General features: G+C 35.8%; 1 protein-coding gene across 5 annotated transcripts in view; it reads left to right on the top strand.

The window, feature by feature from the left end:
- METTL25 (methyltransferase like 25) overlaps positions 1–20085 on the top strand; it is an 84164-nt gene that overhangs the window by 51577 nt on the left and 12502 nt on the right. The window contains exons 10-12 of one of the 5 annotated variants that reach the window (XM_052669223.1): positions 959–1033; positions 1638–1709; positions 3220–15189. The exons of 2 other annotated variants lie outside the window; for them this stretch is intronic. In XM_052669223.1, coding sequence (XP_052525183.1) covers positions 959–1033; positions 1638–1709; positions 3220–3318 — 246 coding nt within the window. In that variant the 3' untranslated portion in view covers positions 3319–15189. Of the gene's footprint in view, positions 1–958; positions 1034–1637; positions 1710–3219; positions 15190–20085 lie in introns of those variants that run through there. 2 more of the 5 variants (XR_008202932.1, XM_052669224.1) reach the window with 2 other exon arrangements.

Below are 20085 nucleotides of genomic sequence, written 5' to 3'. Positions count from 1 at the left end.
GTGCATTGAATTTGAACAGACTGCTCTAATAATGAAAGCCTCACATCCACCAGCCATCTGATTAACCATCTTTGCTCACTAATAGTGGTAGTGCTGAAGCCATTTCATTGCCTTCTTGGCTATGTTAGGATTGAGTCCATAATACACACATGACCTGAAAACTTAGAATTTATGGAAATGTTTTTAGTTTGTTTTACTATTTTAGGCAATTAAATTTCCTTGTGACTGGGCACTACAGGTGCTATCTGCTGTGCTGCAGTGGCCACCAAGAACTGAAAGGAGAGGAGTATTTGCTTCAGCCAAGCTCTTGATCTACTCTATCAAATTCAGCCCAAAGTCACCTCATTTGCAGTTATAGTGGCAATGCTGGCAGTGTTGAATCAAGTAATTGGGAAAAGAAGATGGGAATATGTAGTAGTTCAAGGTGAATAGAAAAACTTTTATTTCAGACATGGCTTACTTGTAATACAATGACACAAAGTATTATTTACAGAATCTGACAGTAGGTTTTGTAATGTGAAATACCATCCAGGAGTCCTAACTGAAGCATGTTATTCTGACACCAGACTCCAATCTTCATCTATTTAAATAAATCTCCTGGGCCAGGGGACACAAGGGACGAGATTTATAGGAAAGGAAATGAGAATGTTATCTCCACTTTGCTGTGTAATACACGTTTAAGAATGGCTAGAACTCTCTGAATAATGAATATATCTCTATGTCATGGTAGTGCAAAATACTGTCTGTAGAACAGTAATTGCAAATGAGAACTGAGAAACAGTTATTGGAAAATTGTTACAGACCTTAGTAAATTGCTAATTTCCAAAAAAAAAAAAAAACAAAAAAAAACCCCATAGATTTCATTTTGTAGGATGACTTTCAATTATGATAAAAAACATATTTCATATTTCAAAACTAGAATGACTCTGATACTTTTTTTTTTTTTAATTCCTTGCAGCTCCCAGACAGCTGTATAATGGATTACTATGAAAAATACAAGCACAGAATGAATGAGCTTGAAGCATTTAATATGGTAAAAGTTATAAGATTAATGCCGTTACCTTGTATATATGTGGTAGTTTAGAACAAAGCCCTGTTAAGTTTTATGTGGAGGTAGACTGTCTTACTTTCTGGTATGCAATCTCAAAAACAAAGCAGCTCCACTTCCAAACTTCGGAGCATATCTCATTCCAAAACTATATTAGGTGTCAGTAAAATAATAAAGCGAACACATGGAAGATTCTTTTTCAAGGGGGACCATTACCCTGGAAAATAAAATGTTAGTCTCCTTTTAAACCTAGAATGGTCTCCATGCAGTTATTTCATAAAAATTCTTTATATTAAAATTCATTATTTCCCTCTTTAAAATTGTTCTACCTCATATAATATCATTTTCATGTTGGACAACACTTCAAAAACAACTAATAATGTAGTTTTCTAGCTTTATGGCTTTCCATGTATTTTTGATCTTTAACGTAATCTGTTCTGAAGATGACCATCCTACAAGGTGACATCTGTACAACAAAGCCCCTAGAAATTGATTGACCTTCCTGGTATTATTTTGTTGAAGTGGAGCCATTGGGAAGTGTATTGGCTCCCTTTCCCAAAATCATAACAGTATCTAATCTTTCTTTCAGCTAAAGGTTGTGCTAGCTCCCTGCATAGAAGTTTTGATACTTCTGGATCGTCTTTGCTACCTCAAGGAGCAGGTATTTTTGCATTACATTTTATGGTACCTAAAGGCTGCATCAGAGAAATGAGACTATTTCAGCCCATTTATTACCGTGCAGACAAAAGTCTCTGTTGTAGAATCATTTTCTCATATTTGCAAAAGTATAAGCATTCATTCTATTTAGTATAAACATATGCCCAGCAGATGTTTTTATTTTCAGTAAAGCAGCAACAGTAAAGCTTAGGTTCATTTAATCGAATAGTAATTACAAGTCAATAAATGATAAAAAATGAATAAATTGTATATGCAACAAATCTCATTTAATATGACATAGAGATTATTAAAAAAAATATTGGAAATGCAAGACAAACATTATACTGCACATTTTAGAGCTTCCAATGGATATTTTGTAGAACATATAATTCAAGAAATTTTTAATTAGGTCCCATTACATTGCTTTTATTGTTTATTAATGAATATCTGTGATGAGAGAGGTACACTTTTTCCAACCATATGGATCAACTGAAGTACATTTGATAAGCAAATGCTACTATATTTACTCTATAATGATTTATGATACAGTGTTTCTACTAAGACTAATTTTGACCTTGACTTGATAAATTCAGAAGCATCAATCACTCTTTCTCTGCGCTGGTAAACGTATTTTTGGACAAGCAACAATTTTATTGGAGGACATGGTAGCATCTTCCAGCTCCTGCTTTGGTCCATGGTGAAAATGAAATTTTAATATACAGTTTAAACCCATTCATGTGAATAGCTGTTTTTCCACTCCAAGCCTTTCATTTTAACAGCTTCTTTTTATCATATCTAAAAATTTACTTTCTTTTTTGCCACAGAACTCTTGGAACAACTGAACTGTAGTAAATGTATGTTTTTGTTCTAGCTGGTATTTTTACAGAGAGACAATATGAAATATTTAAATAATGATGTATTTTCCCACATGCCAACCAGTTATAAATCACACAGAGATCTGTATGATTTCCAAGACAGGAGATCAGACTTGCTGCATTTAGTTCTAATTTACCTTTCCTAAATGTAATATACCCATTGATTTAATCTTGTACTGGTTGATTTACAAAATATGTTTAGGAAGAAAAAATAGAAATGATAAAAGCCATATGCAACATGAAGACCAGATCCAGCTGGCCTTATTCATTTGAAAAGTCAGTTAATTAGCTGCAGTAGTAGAATGTGCTGCATAAAACAAGTAGGACTTGATCCTTAATATAGTTTCTGTAGTTCAACTGGGAAAAAAAAAAAGCTTTATTGATGAAGGAGGCGGTAAATTGTCATTTCATGGTTCCAGAAATAGTTTAATGACTTTAAGATATATCCTTCTTCGCATTTCCTTTTTTTTTACAACAAACTTTCACTATTTTTATTGTTAGACAAGTGTTCTTCTCATTTTGCATTAGGAATTTTGTTTTGGGGGGGAGAGAATAGGGGGGCAATGCGGATCTATTACCATATCTTAGCTTTTAAGTCAAAGACATTTTAATGTACTTCAATCATATATCGCTTTGCAGAACAACATTGCCTGGTCAGGACTTGTGAAGTTATTTGATCCCGTGAAATCCCCCAGATGCTGTGCAGTTATTGCTCTGAAGAAACAGTCGTGTCTTTAAGTGGAAGCAAACTGCAGATGGGTTGAAAGCGCTGAACTGATACTGCTGTTTCCTCATTGTTCTTTTTAATTGATTCCTCAAGTATACTGATACATTTGGCAACTATTTACTTTTCAGATGCAAAAATAATAAATGCAATGCCTCTGTGAATTGTAAGAAATAAATTGTGATCTGTACCTCTTTTATAAACAGCACTGCTTCCTCATGTCAGTTATTAAGTAATGCAGGACATATGATTTTCTTATAAAAGTTATGACCTGTATTATGTGATTAACATTTTAAAATAATTTTTATGTTTCATCTTTTTAAGGCACTATTCTTATCTATCAATGTCCTTCCTCTTGGTATTTTTAATTTCAAGATTATTCTTCCATAGAAATTTTCTATTTTTGCAATGGATGACATCAACAATCTTAGGCAAGCCTGGCTTTTTTCTTTTCTGGATTCAGACCACACATAGTTTAAACAGAAAATTAATCTCTGTTATAGACAAGAAGTGTGTAGACTAAGTAAGTCTTTGTACTTTCCTGCTCTGCAAGTGAACTAAGGCAGCTTACTGTAGAGCAACCTGAAGAGTCTAGAACCTTCTAAGACTAAATACTAAATACCCACAACAGGGGGTTTTATATTAATCTCTTCTTCCTTCAGGCGTGTTCCTGACATGTCTTACTTGCCAGTGACTCTGAAAGAAACAACTGAGTGTGATGTAATCCATTGTATTCCAATATTAAATAATCAGCTGCCCTGCTGCATTTCATTCTAATCCTTGGGTTTTATGAGTAAGCTATTATCTGGCCCAAATGTGTTAGGTATAAGCATAAAAATTTTGGTGCCTAAATTAGTTGAAACTTTCTAGTTAGTTTCTGCTTAGCCATACCTACTTTATGAGTGAGAAATTTATTTGTTGATGTGCTCATCTCAGTCTCATCTCCTTAAGCCTGCAGATATACTATCAATTAAAAAAAGACAAAAGTTTCTATTCTAACTCCTAGTGCTTTTATTAGAACTTTCCAGTGAATATAAAAAATAATTAATTACAGGGAGTATTAAAAAAGGCCAACCAATAAATAATAGAATTCAACATTAAAAAATAAAACCAGAGAATGCAACTTTGGTGGGCAGCAAATAAGAGTAACAGAAAATATTTTTATATTAATTATATAGTGATATAGTAATAGATTTGGGAATCAAACTGAGATTCCAATCTAGGGAACATTAAATCTTATTCTGTTTCAGTCTGCAAAATATAATGTGAGCTTTTGAGCATGGCCATTCAAGAAAAGGGAAGTAGGGTGTTTTTCTAACATGTCACATCTCTTTTCATGGATTCACTCGGAAGAAATAAATGGTTTTAGTAGTGTAAGTAATTTCACTGCTGTCTGTTTTAGGACTTTCAGTCCTTACTAGCTCAGTGGATCTGCTGAATGTGGTGCTGAATGTCCTAGTAATGGAGGACACTGAGAAGATGCAGTCACTGAACACCTTCTTTGCTTCAGTCTTTACTGCTACAACTGCCCCTCAGAAATTCCAGACCCTGGATACAAGAGTTGAGTCTAGAGAAAGGAAGACTTCCCTTGGTCAAGTAGTATCTGATCAGAGATCGTCTAGGCAAACTTTACCACAGATCCATGAGGCCCAATGGGATGCACCCATGAGGGCTGAGGTAACTGGCAGAAGTGACTGCCAAGCCACTTTCTATCATCTTTGAAAGGCCACGGAGAATAGGAGAAGTTTCTGAGAACTGGAGGAAAGCCAGTGTCACTCCGCTCTTCAGAAAGGGCAAGAAGAAAAGTCTAGGCAACTACAGGCTAGTCAGACTCACTTTCATCCCTGAGAAAGTGATAGAGCAGCTTATTCTGGATGCCATCTCCAAGCAAGTGGAAGAAAAGATTATCAGGAGTAGTCAGCATGGATTCATCAAAGGAAAATCATGTTTGAACAATACGGTAACCTATGATGTCATGACTGGCTGGGTAGATGAGGGGTGAGCAGTGGATGTTGTGTACCTTGACTTCAGCATGGCTTTTGACACTGTATCCCACAACATCCTCATAGATAAGCTTAGGAAGTGTGGGATAGAGAAGTGGTCAGATGGATTGAGAATTGGTTGACTGGTAAAGCTCTGATGGTTGTGATCAGCAGCTTGGATTACAGTCAGAGACCTGTAGCTAGCGGCATTCCCCAGGGTTCGGTACCAGTTAAGATCTTGTTCAACATTTTCATCAATGACCTGAATAAAGGATAGAATGCACCTTCAGCAGGTTCGGTGTTTAGGCAAAGCTGGGAGGACTAGCTGACACGCTGACAGGCTGTGCTGCCATTCGATGAGACCTGGTCAGGTTGGAGAGGTGGGTGGAGAACAACCTGATGAGATTCAACAAGGGCAGTTGAAGAGTCCTGCACCTGGGAAAGAATAACAGCATGCATCAGCACAGGTGAGGACAGGCATGTCCAACTCACAGCCTGCGGGCCACATACAGCCCAGTGCAGCTCACAATGTGTCCCGCTCCCTCCCTGCCCTGTGGCATAATGACAGTGGTTCTTCTGCATGAAGCAGCTTGGCCCAGCCCCAGGCAGGCAACCATCACTCAGCAACAACCAAATTTGGGTGTGTTATTAACTCTGGCTGAGCTGAAAGCAGGACGTGGGGCATAGTGCAGTGCTAACTCAAGTTCTGACAAATACATCTATGCATTTTGATGCGCTGGCTAAACACAGTGTGTGAACAGCAAAAAATATGCAGCTGTACCTTTTGATAAAAGAATTTGACAATAGGTTTCAACATTGCCAAAAACTTACCATTTTTTTTTTAATATTTGTGACTCCAATTTCAATTGACATAAATAAATGATTTGCAAATTTTCAAATGGAATGTATAGAGTTGCAATCATATTCAACTAAAAATATTGATGATGTCTCTGTGCTGGACTCTTAAGAGCCTGTTTTAGCAGAGAGAAATATCCTTCGCTTCACAATCACACCTTACTCATGTCACCACTTTTTGGCAATACGTGCATTTGTGAACAGCTGTTTTCAAGGAGTAATCACAGAAAGAGAAAAATTTCATCAAAAAGCTCTGTTTAACATGTTGAGAACTCACTGAGAATGGCATTCACTTCCATTGAACCACACTGATGCATTAGTGTCACAAAGTCAAAGATCCCACCCGTTCAATGATAATTTCTTTTGCTCTCTCTATTTATGTTTTAATAAAAAATATTAAAAAAAAATCTTTATTTACTTATATACATTGACTATATTATATTTTTTATGAGGGTTGATTTGAAAGTAATTCTCCTATTTTATGATGTTGGCCCACGGTGTCAGAGGCAGATGTTGGTGGTATGGCAGTAGAGGTTGAGCCTTCCCACCAATATTCCGTTACATTTTGTTATCGTGTGACAGATGGCAGCAGAGGGGTAGAATGGTGTCTGACATGGAACTGCTGATGAGGCAGAGATGTGTCCTTGAATTCCTCCATGTGGAAAAAATGGCACCCACTGACATTCACTGACACTTGCTGAATGTTTGTGGAGACCCATCAGTAGAGGTGAGCACAGTGAGGCAGTGGGTAATGCCTTTCAGCAGTGGCAGCAGTGACAGTGGGTGCAAGTTTTTATGAGCATGGCATGCAGGCTCCTGTTTATCACTGATGAAAATGAGCTAATGGTGTTGAATATGTTAAAAAATAGTGTTTTGTAGCTGAGAATTTTCTCTATCAAACAGTGTTACAGTGCTCACTATATCTTTTGTAGTTTCCATGGGAATAAATAGGAGGCATTACTTTCAAAGCAGCCTATGTATATGCTACCCAATAAAATTCTTCTTCACTCAGTGCAGCCCAGACAAGCCAAAAGGTTGGACACCTATGGGCTATGGGCTGATGTACTGGAAGGGAGCTCTACAGAGAAGGAGCTGCGTGTCTTGGTGGACAACAGGTTGACTGTGAACCAGAGGTGTACTCTTTTGGCCAGGAAGGCCAATGATATCCTGGAGTGAATTAAAAAGAGTGGTTTTTAGCAGGTGGAGAGAGGATATCCTTCTCTTCTCTGCCCAGTGAGGCCACATGTGGAGTACTGTGTCAAGTTTTGGGCTCCTCAGTTCATGAAAGGCAGGGAACTTCTGGAGAAAGTCCAATATGGAGCCACAAAAATGATGAGGGTCCTGGAGCATCTCCCTTATGAGGAAAGGCTGAGAGACCTGGGACTGTTCAGCCTGGATGAGAGAACACTGAAGGGGGATCTTATTAATGCTTATAAATATCTAAAGTATAGGAGTCAAGTGGGTGAGGTCAGACTCTGTGATGGTGCCAAGTGAGAGGACAAGGGGCACTGAGCACAAACTAGAAAACAGCATTTATATCCGAACATGAAGAAAAATAACTTTTCTTTGAGGGTGACAGATTAGCAGAACAGAGTGATGGTGGAGTCTCCTTCTCTCAAGATATTCAAAAACTGCCTGGATGCTTTCCTGTATAAATTTCTATAGGGAACCTGCTTGGACTAGCTAATTTCCAAAGGTCACTTTCAATGCCTACAATTTTGTGATTCTGTGATCCAGTACGAGCTTCTCACATTTATTTAGCTATAGCAGGTTCAATCCTTATTGTTGCTGAACAGTTGCAATACTCAAGGAAATCAACTTCAGCTGCAGGTGCTCACAGCATCTCTGGAGTACAACTAAAAAGAGAAAATGAGGCCTTCCACATATGAGATTCTTTGGTGTATAGAGAGTACTGAGGAAAATAACAAGCTGGTAGATTCTTTACCCAAGAGAGAAATCAAAAGAAATAAAAATCTTTTCTTAACCTCTAACATCTGGAAGGAAATATGAATAGTATCCAATATAAAGAAGGAACTTAAGGTAAATAATGTCTAAAAAAAAAGATGAACAAAAATATAAAAAAATAAGCTTATTATATTGCCTTTGCTAATTATGATGTCTAATTATTAGTATAGAGATTTGCCATCCCAACCTTGTGTGCTGTTGGAAAAATTTACTTGGGTTCTAATTGCCTTTATTGTGTTATAAATTGTTTTTCCTGCTTTTTCAGACCACATACCAAAAACCGGGCATATATGGTGTCCAAACAAAGTTATCACAGTTATTGACTGAATGCAAATTTTTAAGAGTACCCTGTATTTGCAAGAAAAATAGTCTCATCAGTAAGCTCTGCCTGGTTTAATTTGAACACGCTCCATATTACATAGGGTATATAGGCTATTGCTAATTTTGTGTGATGTTTTTATGTGCATAAAGCTATCTGAATTCAAAGTTAAATTCTTATAACTATTTTAAGAGGACATTTGGAATAGTTTAGAATTACAAGCACGTCTCTAGCCCAAACACTTTTCCACTGTTTCAGAAAGGTCTGAAAAAAAAATTTCATGCCCCCACAGCAACTTTTCAGGCTTTTTCAGTACTTTTCACACTTTGTAGTCTATACAGGCAATGACAGAAGCAATGTGCTTCTTAGAATAATAACTATCAAGAGGTTTATATAAAGAGTTTGCATTCAACCAAATCAGTTGCTGTCTGCTTTCAAAGCTGTTTCAAAGCTTGAGATGCATGAGGTGTTGTTTACATAATGGAAAAATCCCCAAAAGTAATCAAATTGAATAAAATGAATTTTCTTTGTGGTTATTGCCAGCAGTTCTCCCATAATGTAAACAATATCTTAAATATAATGAAGTCTTTTGATAGAAAGGAATTTCTATTTTCTTTCACTATGAAAGTGAGCTATGCATCTTGAGGATACTCTCTGAGGAACTGTGGATATACCTGCTTTCCCTGAGGTGTTTGCCCAATTCTGTTTGTGGCACGTCTGTGCATTCTGCAGCAAAATTGGTGTGATTTATTTATAGTTCCTAGGGCTGAAAGCTTGGAGAGACAAGAGGATATGCAGGGTGTGTGTGCAGCCTTAATATCCAAGGGTAGGTTGTAGTCCTAAGATCTCTAAGCCTGCTTTCTTTGCCAATAAACTTTAATCCTGAAGTCTCGAATCATGCATTTGAACATCACCTCACAAAACATCCTGCACTGATCTAGTTTCTGGACTTCAGTTTCAAGTCTTTTTCTGATTTTTTATTATTATTATTACGAATGTTCTCCATTTATAGTATTCATTAATTTACCATTAAAACAACAGCCATTCATTAGGTGTAATAATTATTCTTCAGGTTTAATAATGCTTTTGCTATTTCATGATAGAGTTAAAATCTTGAGACTCAAAATCTGTATGTCCTATGATGACTTAAATTCTTCGCACGATAAGCATGTTAAAGACATCTGGCTTGGCGACAGCTATCTGTCCTTTTGGTGACTGGAATATTCTTACCTGTCATTACTTACTGGAACAGAAATGCTTTGTTTCCTAAAAACCTTTCATAACTGTGTCATTGTATTGCCAGTGATCAATGACACAAAGCGCCGGTGGTAAAAAAAAAAAAAAGAACCAGCACCAAGAAAGTCTTCCCCACTTAGGTGTGAAATAGTAACTGAGAATGGGGCCTCAGACATCTCTTTTCTCTAGGAAGCATCTGAATGCTCAGTCTTTGTCAGCATTTTAAATCCTTTTTCTCACATGCCTGTTCATTTTTACTGATAATATGTCCTCCTTATAATTGATTTATATCCTGATGCTCTGGAAGAGGTCTACTCCATGCTAGACAATGAAACATGACAAATTTTGAGTGTCTGTAATCAAATTGGGACAGAAATGAAGTTGTTCAGACAAGTTAGTTGGCCACCTAGCACTTAGAACTGTGATTTTAACTTCCTTCATTTTTGAGATCTGCTCAAATTTTGCAGTTTTCAAGGTTCTCGTGCTTGCTGCCAAATGGGAATGTGGCCTAATTCTTTGGGATCCACCTGCTGGTCTTTCACTATGTTCATCTGAAACAACCAACTCAATCTGGTGGCTCTAAACTTTGTATTTCCAAGCAGCTGCTGAGTAAGCCTTAGTTAGGTTCTTTGAATTTGCTTCTCTGTGGTTGTTATCATTGTTAATGTTATATTTCAGAGTACCTTAAGATAAAGAGTAAAATCCTTCAGGATGCTTCAAGAAAGTTGCACAGTTGCACTGTGAGGCATCTTGTTCTTTTCTCCATTAAAGACTTGAAATTAATTCCTGAAGATCATGCAGATTAATAATTATCAGACAAACTAAGAGCCATAGAATATTAAAAATACTATGCACAATATCATCTCTTCAGAAGTCATTTTAGATTCAAGAGCTCTTGAGGCATCTTCTACACAGAAATTCCAGTGTACAGCCTCATTATGCTGAAACCTGCAAGAACACACACGGACATAGTGAAGATTTGCCATCAACCATGTTAAAACATTGTACACGAACCTTCCCAGTCTTCACCTATATCCTCCCCAAGGCTGTCTGCAGTATTTGTATCAACCTGTAGAGGAATAAACAGACAATTGTCTCACCATCCTAGTGACGCTGTTCACAATGACACTCTAATCTTGTGTGTTAAAAGGCAACATACACATAGAATAGGTATCTAACATCAAAAGGTTTTTCAGATGTATAAATATTATTGACATCAATTTCACAGGCTTCTTCAGTCAGTTTGGTCTGTTGCTGCTACTTCAGTCAATACTGACTATCAATATTTGTACAAAATTTTTGTCTTGTGGTTTATATCTATAGATGGGCCTTTTTCACAATACAGTTTTGTCACTCATCAAAGCAGTAGATGACTAAAAATAACTGTGGATTCAGAGGAAATCAGAAAATGGTTTCTGGATTACTGATTAAATTTAGAAGCAATTGAAATTGTACTGCATTAGTTTGTTGGGTGGGAAAGAACAGCATGTGCACAGATTACATCATAAGGCATATAGTTGGCCAGAATTTGCTAAACTTGTGAACACAAGACACACGGGCAAGATAATATGGACAAAATATCTGAGATTTGCAGCTACTGTAAAATATATCATGATTCTTTACAAATTGTAGGAAGAAATGTAATTGTCTGATCCAATGGAAATACAAGAAATAATGAGTTTTCAGTAATTAACAGAGGGTTGTTGAAACTTACCTAATCTAGGAACTTCAAAAGTAAAAAATCCTTTCAGGGCAACAACATGATACTGTTCATTCCATAAAATCAAGCTATTTCCTACATAATGCTTTTTTTATCTATAATATAATCTATTCTCCAGTTCTGATCTATGCTTCCTTTTTTTTTTTTTTTTCTTTTTTTTTTTTAATCTAAAGTTTACCACTGAATTATCTCTTTCAGCCTTTTACAGTTATACTTGAAGTGGCTCCATTTTCTTTTCTATATAGCACATGCTAACACCATACTGTTGTTCACAAAACTGCACAAACATTTAAGTTTTTATTACAAAATTCTCAGTTTTATGTGAGGCTTTGCACAGACCAATGCAGATTTTTTCATGTAGATAAAGATGTTTTCAAGGCAGCTTTCATTGTGTTTCACATGGAGTTTATCAAGAAAATCAAGATGCAGTAAATCCACTCAGCCAACAAATCAGATTGTTAGACTGAAGCTCAGATTGCCTTAACACGCAAGCTGTCAACTCTTTCACAAAGCACTGATGAAAATAGCAAAGTTGTCTGCTTACTGAATAACTTGATAGTGCCTGGCATCGAGTGAGAAAATTCTAAGTTAGAAAAAATAGCCATCACCTCTCCTGATTACATGAACCTTCAGTTACAATAACTACAACATACAGTTATAAATCTACATTGTTTATTACGCTTTCTATTATTAGAGTCATGAATAAAGACTGGCAGCAGAAGCAGCCATGCTGTTTCTCAACTGTAAATCCTAAATACACTTGTTAGTCTTAGAAATGCTGAAGTCATCAAAAAGACACTTGGATGTTATAAAGTGTAGAATGAACTGCACGCTACTTGAATAAATGTGCCAGTTGCTAACCTTTTTGTACTCTGTGGCGTGATTATCAATCCAAAGAACACAGTTCTCAAAATACTCAACGGACAGCAACAAGATCTTGAATGATTATTTATTGGCACATGCATTAATAGTCAGCAAAAGAGATAAGAATGATTACACCAAAATTAATGCTATGTTGCTTATGATTAAAAAAAAAAAAGAATTAAATAGAAACTAAAATGTAAAAGCTTACTTCACTGGAAATTTTAGCTTTAATTTGAGAATATGAAGAGCAGCACTGAGTCATGTAATGATTGCATACCATCAGATCATCTCTAGATGGATTCTTGATTCTGAGTAAAAATTTTATAGCCAGCAAACATTTAAAAAAAAAGTGTTAATTTGTTTTTCACACTGAAATCTGGATCATCATTGAAATCTTCCTGGTGTATAGCAAGAGAAAATTCAAACAGCTTTTTGTGTATCTTTTATTACTAGTAATATCTATTTTTACTTTAAAACCCTCAGGATTTTCTTTTCTCTATGCACTGGTCTGTTAACAACAAGAGCACTGATTACAGCAATAAGGAGTTAAATGACATTCTTTGTTCCTAAGATCAACTCAAGAGAAATGCAAGTGTGAGCCTGTACAATTACTGACGCCAGTGCTGAAATTCCCATTCCCTCTATTATAACTGCCTTTATCAATAAGGAGAGTAAGGTTTAACCCTAATTTTTCAAAAAGCAACATTTGCTACAGTAATTTAGCAGAATATCTCAAGAGCAAGTTTTCGTTATAAACTTAGATTTCCTTTCGTTTGTGCAAAAGTAGGACTGTGTAAAACAAAGAACTGCATTTATATAAATGGTGCATTTCCTCATTTAGTACCTCTATCAGCACTTTGCAGACAGTGCATCCCTTATTCATGAGCTACATGTTAAAGAAAGTAATGTTAATTAATAATCCTTTGTGTACCGCCCGTTAATTCAAGACAGAACCTATTACTGTAGATTGAGATACATAATTTTTGATAGATTTTTAAAATTCCATGTGAGATGTATTGCTCACAATGGAATGGAAAATATTTTCTGTGGAAAATATTTTTAGAATGTGATTTCATTGAAAATATTTTCCATCAGGACTTGAAAATTACATACCTGGACATAGCTTCTCAGTGAATAATGAAAATAATTTTTCAAGATGTCAGTGGGAAAAATTTTCAAGAACTTTCCTTGTTATTGTGATTTAACATTTAGCTTTAAGACAATGTAAGTTAATTAAGAATAAAATGTACCACAGTTACTCATTCATGTATTATTGAAATGTTGCAGTTTCTTATGTTGCTAATTTATTTTTCCTTGGCAAACTGTACCTAAGTTTCCAAAAAGGCAAATCTAGGAACATGCATTTTTTTTACACATTAACATTCTACAGTTTTATTGAATGAAATCAAAGTATTGTGTTTTGCTATGTAGTGTTTCTTCCTTAAAACAGCTGCCAAAGCATATCTGAACACATGCAAAAAGAGATTGTGGTTCACAGTAGGCATGTTTCTTTACCGGATTGTCACAGGAAAATGTCAGTTTTATTCATTGCTTTGTGGTCAGCTAAGATTTGAAACCAACTTTAAGTTCTGATTCTCCAGCTCAAGTAAGGAATGTCTGATCTACCTTACCCTATACAAGACTGGATGTCAAAGAGCACATAAGGCCATTTGTGTGTTGATAACTCAGAGTAATTCTCTGTTTTCCAGCATAGCTGGAATAAGGAAAAGCTTTAGTACTACTACCACTGGTTGCTCTTCAAACTCTGTGAGCATGGCTCCTATGGAGCTGTCTCGGTGTCTGGGACACACTGCCACCAGACAGACTGATGGAAGTCACTCTGATTTGTGCCTGACATGTCTATTCATCCCAGTGAGTTTCCATTCCAGTGCAGTGGTCAGTCATTTGGGAACTGCTCTCATCTGCCATGCTGAACTTCTCCAAGCTGTTCTCCTCAACTTGTGTTGAGCTTGGTTTGTATCTTGTGGATCTCAAATACAGAAAAGTTTTGGCCCTGTTTTTTACGATCCCTAAAGTTGAGCAACTTACATGCTCACTTTCTATTTTTCCACTCAGGTAATGTTGTCCAGTTGGCAACAGTATAGTTAAACATCACAGCCAGAATCACAAATAAACTGTAATCACAGTATGTGGTGATCTCTATCAAATCCTTTCTTATTCAAATACAAAATTTTCTAGGTCTTAGTATCAGATCTCTTTTCCATCATTAAAGCTAAAACTACACCCATCCCTAAAACTATATCAGAAAATTTAAGTTCTGTTCTTGGAACAAGTAGTTGAGTTTCAAACTGAGTACATGTGCTTTGGTGTATCCACTGGAAAGTATGAGTCTAAAAATCTTTACCTCAGTTTTTTCTTTGGAGATCATCATTTCTTTATTAGAACTAGTTCTCTTATTTTCTTCATATTTCTTCTGTTTTCTATTTTCAAGTGGTCTGGGGAAGGATATGAGCACTACTTTATGTTGGCAGTGGCAGACAGAACTCAATATGCAAAGTACAATGACGTTTTGTGAGAGGAAGTGATTTGGAAAGTCACAGTATTATAGTTTAATCGTGTATTATCACAACTGAAGTACGTGAAGTACGGACCTATTCTAAGAACTAAATTAAAATACTGTCTAAAATCTGATATGTTTTCACTGCAGAGAATGGAAGATTTTTGGTTTTCTCCAATTGTATTTTTATTTCCCTAGAAAATTGTTACAGAACTTGCTGTCATCTCTCAGAGGTGACACTGTGCTTCGCAATACAGCAGGGAATATGGGTGTCTTTATTATTGAACTAGCATGCAAGTTGAGAGGCCGGATTCACAGACTTGTCATTGAACATTGTGGTACATATTGTTGTTCCCAGGTTGTCCATAGGACATTACTGAATAGATCTGGAAAATAAATAAGTAACCCCAAACTGTGTTCAGAAAATCTGTATTATGTGTGATAAATCAAACACCCTCCCTCCTTCTTGGCAGAAAAGCACCTTTGATGTACACTATCTATATTATCACTACATTTGCATTCTGACACAGTCCTCTTTGAAACGACACGTTCTTTAAAGTGCTTTTCCAAAACTGACCTTCATTCTTGAAACATCTCAGGGAAGCTATCCTATTATATTAGAAATCTAATTTGTATCTTTAATATTTAATTCCTGAGACTTTTCACCTGTTCTTTCTTTATTTATTTTTCCTTCCAGTTAGGTGATAATGTATGGCTAGACAGAAGTACCCTTTTCCAGTTGATGTAAAAGTATGCAATACATATTTTCCAGTAATCTAAAAAACCTTTCCTATAGAAAACAAATCTTACAATTGTTTTGTAGATGTTCAGAACAGTTACTGCAAACAGTTCCAATGCCATAATATATGCAATCACTTTCTTCAGTTTGCATGGCCTTCAAAAACAACAACAAAAAGAGCTTACATAAGAGCTTACGAATGAAAATGTGAAATTCCTAATGTTGTGAAAGTTAGCTGCAGTCCTATTAATATATTTCCTTTTTTTTATCTAATCAATGAATCTGCTGTTGAAAATGATTTTTAAAGTGTTTGCATTCAGTTCCTGAGAGATTTTTTATTTGATTATGGTCTTAAAAGGCCAGGTCTCATCCCTCTGCTATTTGTTGCTAAGAAGATGCCCTTAAATGAACACAGGTAATAAATTACTTCCCATAAGAAAACAAGCTTGCGACACTGAAATGTATCAGAAGTATACTACAAAGCATTCCTATTTTCTGGATTGAATTTCATCTTACTTTGCAAAAGGAGTGTGTATGTGTTAAATAAACAAACAGAAAACCATTGTGACAGATTAATTAGTTAATTTAACTCCTTATTTTTATGTGAATTTTTATGTGAAACTCTTTCTGGTTTATGTGAATTCCACTCCAAAGTGGAAAATACATGTACTACTTCAGCCTAATTTAAACCTTTTCTGAAAAGCTTAGAGTTAGTCTGCAAGATGCTTAACCTGATTTTGGCTCATTGCTCACTGCTGAATTCCCCCTGTTGTGAACTGCACTAGCAGATCATATTTATCTCTCATATTTATTGTCTTGGAATATGCATTAATTTCTGTAGGGAATAATTGCTGGCCTGCAGATGGTTCACAAATGGTATGGAATATTTACATTTTCCACTGCTTTATTTTCTGACTGGATAGTTTCTGTAGCAAAGCAAAGTCTGTTTCTGCAGACGTTGGGTCATCTGCTTAGCTTCACTGCTCTCGTCCTGTTTAGGTCATGAGGCATTACACTGTAATAAGAAGTGAGGAATATCTTTAAAGATCATGAGCTAGAACAACAAGAATAGTAATTGACAGGGGGACTGAAGATGGAATATAAATTATGAAGTGTAGTTCTTGTGACTATCAGACCATCTGATCAAAATTAGCTTCTTGTAACTACTCATTTAATGAAGAGCGTTTACTGTAGTATTTATGGATTGCAAACATAACATAGGCACAAACAAAGCCAAGGAAATATTTTTTTAAATAAAATCAATAGTTTAAGTAAACATTTCTGAAGTATATTCATACCAGACTTTCGGCAAGATAAATTTGGTATGTGTAATACACAGATGTATTATTTATGTTCATATCATGATCAAATTAGCATGCCATGAACCAATAAGAGAGACCAGGAAGTCCAGACATTTGATGCCAGAGAGAACATTGCATGATATGCAGACTGTGAATTCAAAGAAAGAGCAAAAAACCAGCCAAATACACAGTGAATCTGACTTACCACAGGATGTTTTGGAAACAGCAACAATGGAAACTTTTTGTACTTTGTTTAGCTAGAACGGAAAACAAAAGCAAGACCAATTTAATTAATTAATGAAAAAAAGATGGTGACCATTTGGAACACTGCAAAAGTAAACCAAAATAATTGAACAGAATAGAAAGGAGAATTGCTTCTAGTTAGTGTATCTATTTTTACACATTCTATGCTCAACACACACAAAGCTTTATAAATAATTATCTCTAATGGGAAAACTCTAAGCCAACTCAGTGGGCGTTAAAGATATGAGGCAACGCGTCTGACTTGTTTGCTTGAACATAACTATTCAATTTATAAAAATTATCATGCTTGTACTGTCACGGTGTATGAATGCATACCTTGCAGCGTGGTGTTCTGAACAGCACAGAATGATGAATCACTGGTTCTTCTTTGCCTAGATATATATTTCACAGTTTTTATGAATATGTCAGAATTTGATGAAAGTTGCAATTTAGGCAAAGTCATAGTAATGCTTCCATTGAATTTTCCCATGTTTCTCTGTTTTCATTTATATTAATTTTTCAATTCTGGAAAAGAAGGTCACCTTGTCTTTTTGTTTTGTGTTAGTAAATATTCCCACTGCTCTCTACTGAATATGAGATGAGGTAATACTGCCATACAAGCAATATCAATTTCAATACATTATTTCAATCACTAATATGAACCTAAATGTCATTGTATAGTAACCCCAGGAGCCTTTTGTTCCCATTTTTCACCCCCTTTATCCAAGCCTGTTTTAATACTGGAATGATCAGGCAAGGAATTATGTTAAAAATTATTGTTTGGATTTCTTAGAGTGTATTTTCTGTCTGCTGTTCCTAATAACTCTTGTGATGATCCAAGGCTTCTAACAACTAAGCACGCTTCATTGTATGTATTGGGCACTGGAGAGTGCTTTCACATTGCTCTTCTGCACTAGCAATGTGAAACACCTTAAGAGAGGCTGCTAGGACTTGAGATACTGAGAGAAGAAAATCGTTTAGAAACTGGTATTTTTTTATGATGAGAACAAAAATGCAATTTGTTTATTTTAACGTATCTTCAGAGCTTTCTGAACTCTGTGGTTTCTTCAGGTCAGGTTCTTCCTGCAGGTAGGTAACCGTGCTGAAAGATTTTTTTGAAAAACATCTGAAAAAAGTTTGTTCCACGTAGTGTGCATGGACTTCTTCATGAATTTATTGACATTTCATAGGTCATGAGTTTTTACTAACAAAGGTCTTCCTTTGTTAGTAGAGATATCAACCAAGTAATTGGCATTTATAAAACAATACAATACCAGTTCTGTATTCCTACCAGCCCAGGATTTCCGGTACAGCCTGTGCAACAGGATCACATGAATTGATGAGGACATGGTTCTCTGTGATCTGCAAACAATCTTACTTTGTTCCATGAAAACACGTAGACTTTGCCCAACCTTAGCTTCTTTTATAAAGCATTTACACTTACAAGAACACCAGCACAATTTTTCTATTACAAAAAAGCATCAACAACCTAGTTCTCATACACTTTTCCAAGGAAGTTAAATTAATGTTCTTTTGTTTGTTTATTTGTTTTTTTTTGTTTTTTTTGTTTTTTTTTTAATACAAATGTTCCTTAAATGTTCCATTTATTGTAGTAATAAGGGGAAAAAAAGTAGAAAATCAGCTCTTTGGCACAATATCTCTTTCACCATATAAAACAAATGTTTAATGTCAGAGTAACAAGCCTTCAAGGCATCAACTTTTAAAGTCATCATCCCACATTAGCTAAGGAATGTTACAGTTATATCCTAAAAGAAAAGCAAAATCCTTACATCTGCCAAGAAGAAAAGCTTAAATTCCATCTTCTAAGTTTCCCTTCCTTCAGATTTCATGTTTGTCCCTGTGTATGCCTGACTATGTGTGGCACTATTATATATTTTTGAAGTCCTACCTGGACTTTAAAAGTATTTCTGGAAAAGAAAATTATGAATTAAAAATGTGGAACTAGAGGTTGCTCTTGGTCCAGTGGAAAGTGTTTAACTATGGTCTCAGGTTCCAGGGAGCCCTCTGTTAACCTTGTAGTTTGCCCCACTTTAAAGCACTGTCTACACTGCAGCTTCCCAAAAATGGAAGTGCTTGACAGAGGCTTATTGTACAAGTTCATTATGGATTGTTTTCCCTTCAAAAAAACTTAGGCAATGTTATACCACAGTAATTGCAAACTCCACAAATCTTTTCTCTCTAGTAGAATGATGACCACATCACCTTGCCAGGTTTCTGGCAACATTCCAGACTTTTAAGCTTGCAGAGTTTGGAAATCCATTTAGCTCCCTACAGAATATAAAGTTTAGTATTTGCACATGGGTTTAGTTCACAACAGAAAGTTTCCTGTTCAAAATCCATAAATTCTCTCTTCCGAATCCAAATATAATAGATTCTTGGTTCAGAAAAATTCTGCAGACCTCCTCTTTGAAAGTAAGGAAGGGAGAGATGTAGGACAATGTAATGGGAAGAAGAGAAAGAATGTTTTTTTATAAAGGTATGTGAAATAGATCATTGATCAACATAGATAATCACTTTTTTCCATCCTATCCCTCAAGCCTCCCCTATCTCTCTATGCAATCTGGCTTTGTAGACATAGAATTCCTCACCTCCCACCCCATATCTTGTACAATTGCCTTCCAGACCTGTCCTCAATAGCTCACAACATGCAGTCTTTTAATGAATAATGAATACAAAGTTGGTTGGAAGATGAGTGTTAATGTTGGATTACTGCTTGCTTTACCTTTCCACCTTTCACCTATGGTAATGAGCCAGCGGACTCAAGTGATCAGCATCAAGCTGCATCAGAAGAGGGTCAGGTTGGGTATTAGGTAAAGGTTCTTATCAGGAGGATGGTCAGGCATTGGAACCGGCTGCTGATGTTGGAAACAGTGAATTCTGGAATGTCAGGTTACAAATCTTCCTGACTTGCTCACTTTGAGAACAATTATGCTCATCTTTTCATGACAACATTTCTGAAGTAAAACGTGGTTTTTGGTAAGTCTTCAATCTTCTCCCATAACTAGACCAGTGACTTCA

The sequence above is a fragment of the Tympanuchus pallidicinctus genome, unplaced genomic scaffold (assembly GCF_026119805.1).
Source record: "Tympanuchus pallidicinctus isolate F22 unplaced genomic scaffold, pur_lepc_1.0 scaffold8, whole genome shotgun sequence".
NCBI lineage: Eukaryota > Metazoa > Chordata > Aves > Galliformes > Phasianidae > Tympanuchus > Tympanuchus pallidicinctus.
This window is presented reverse-complemented; position numbering and strand designations above follow the sequence as displayed.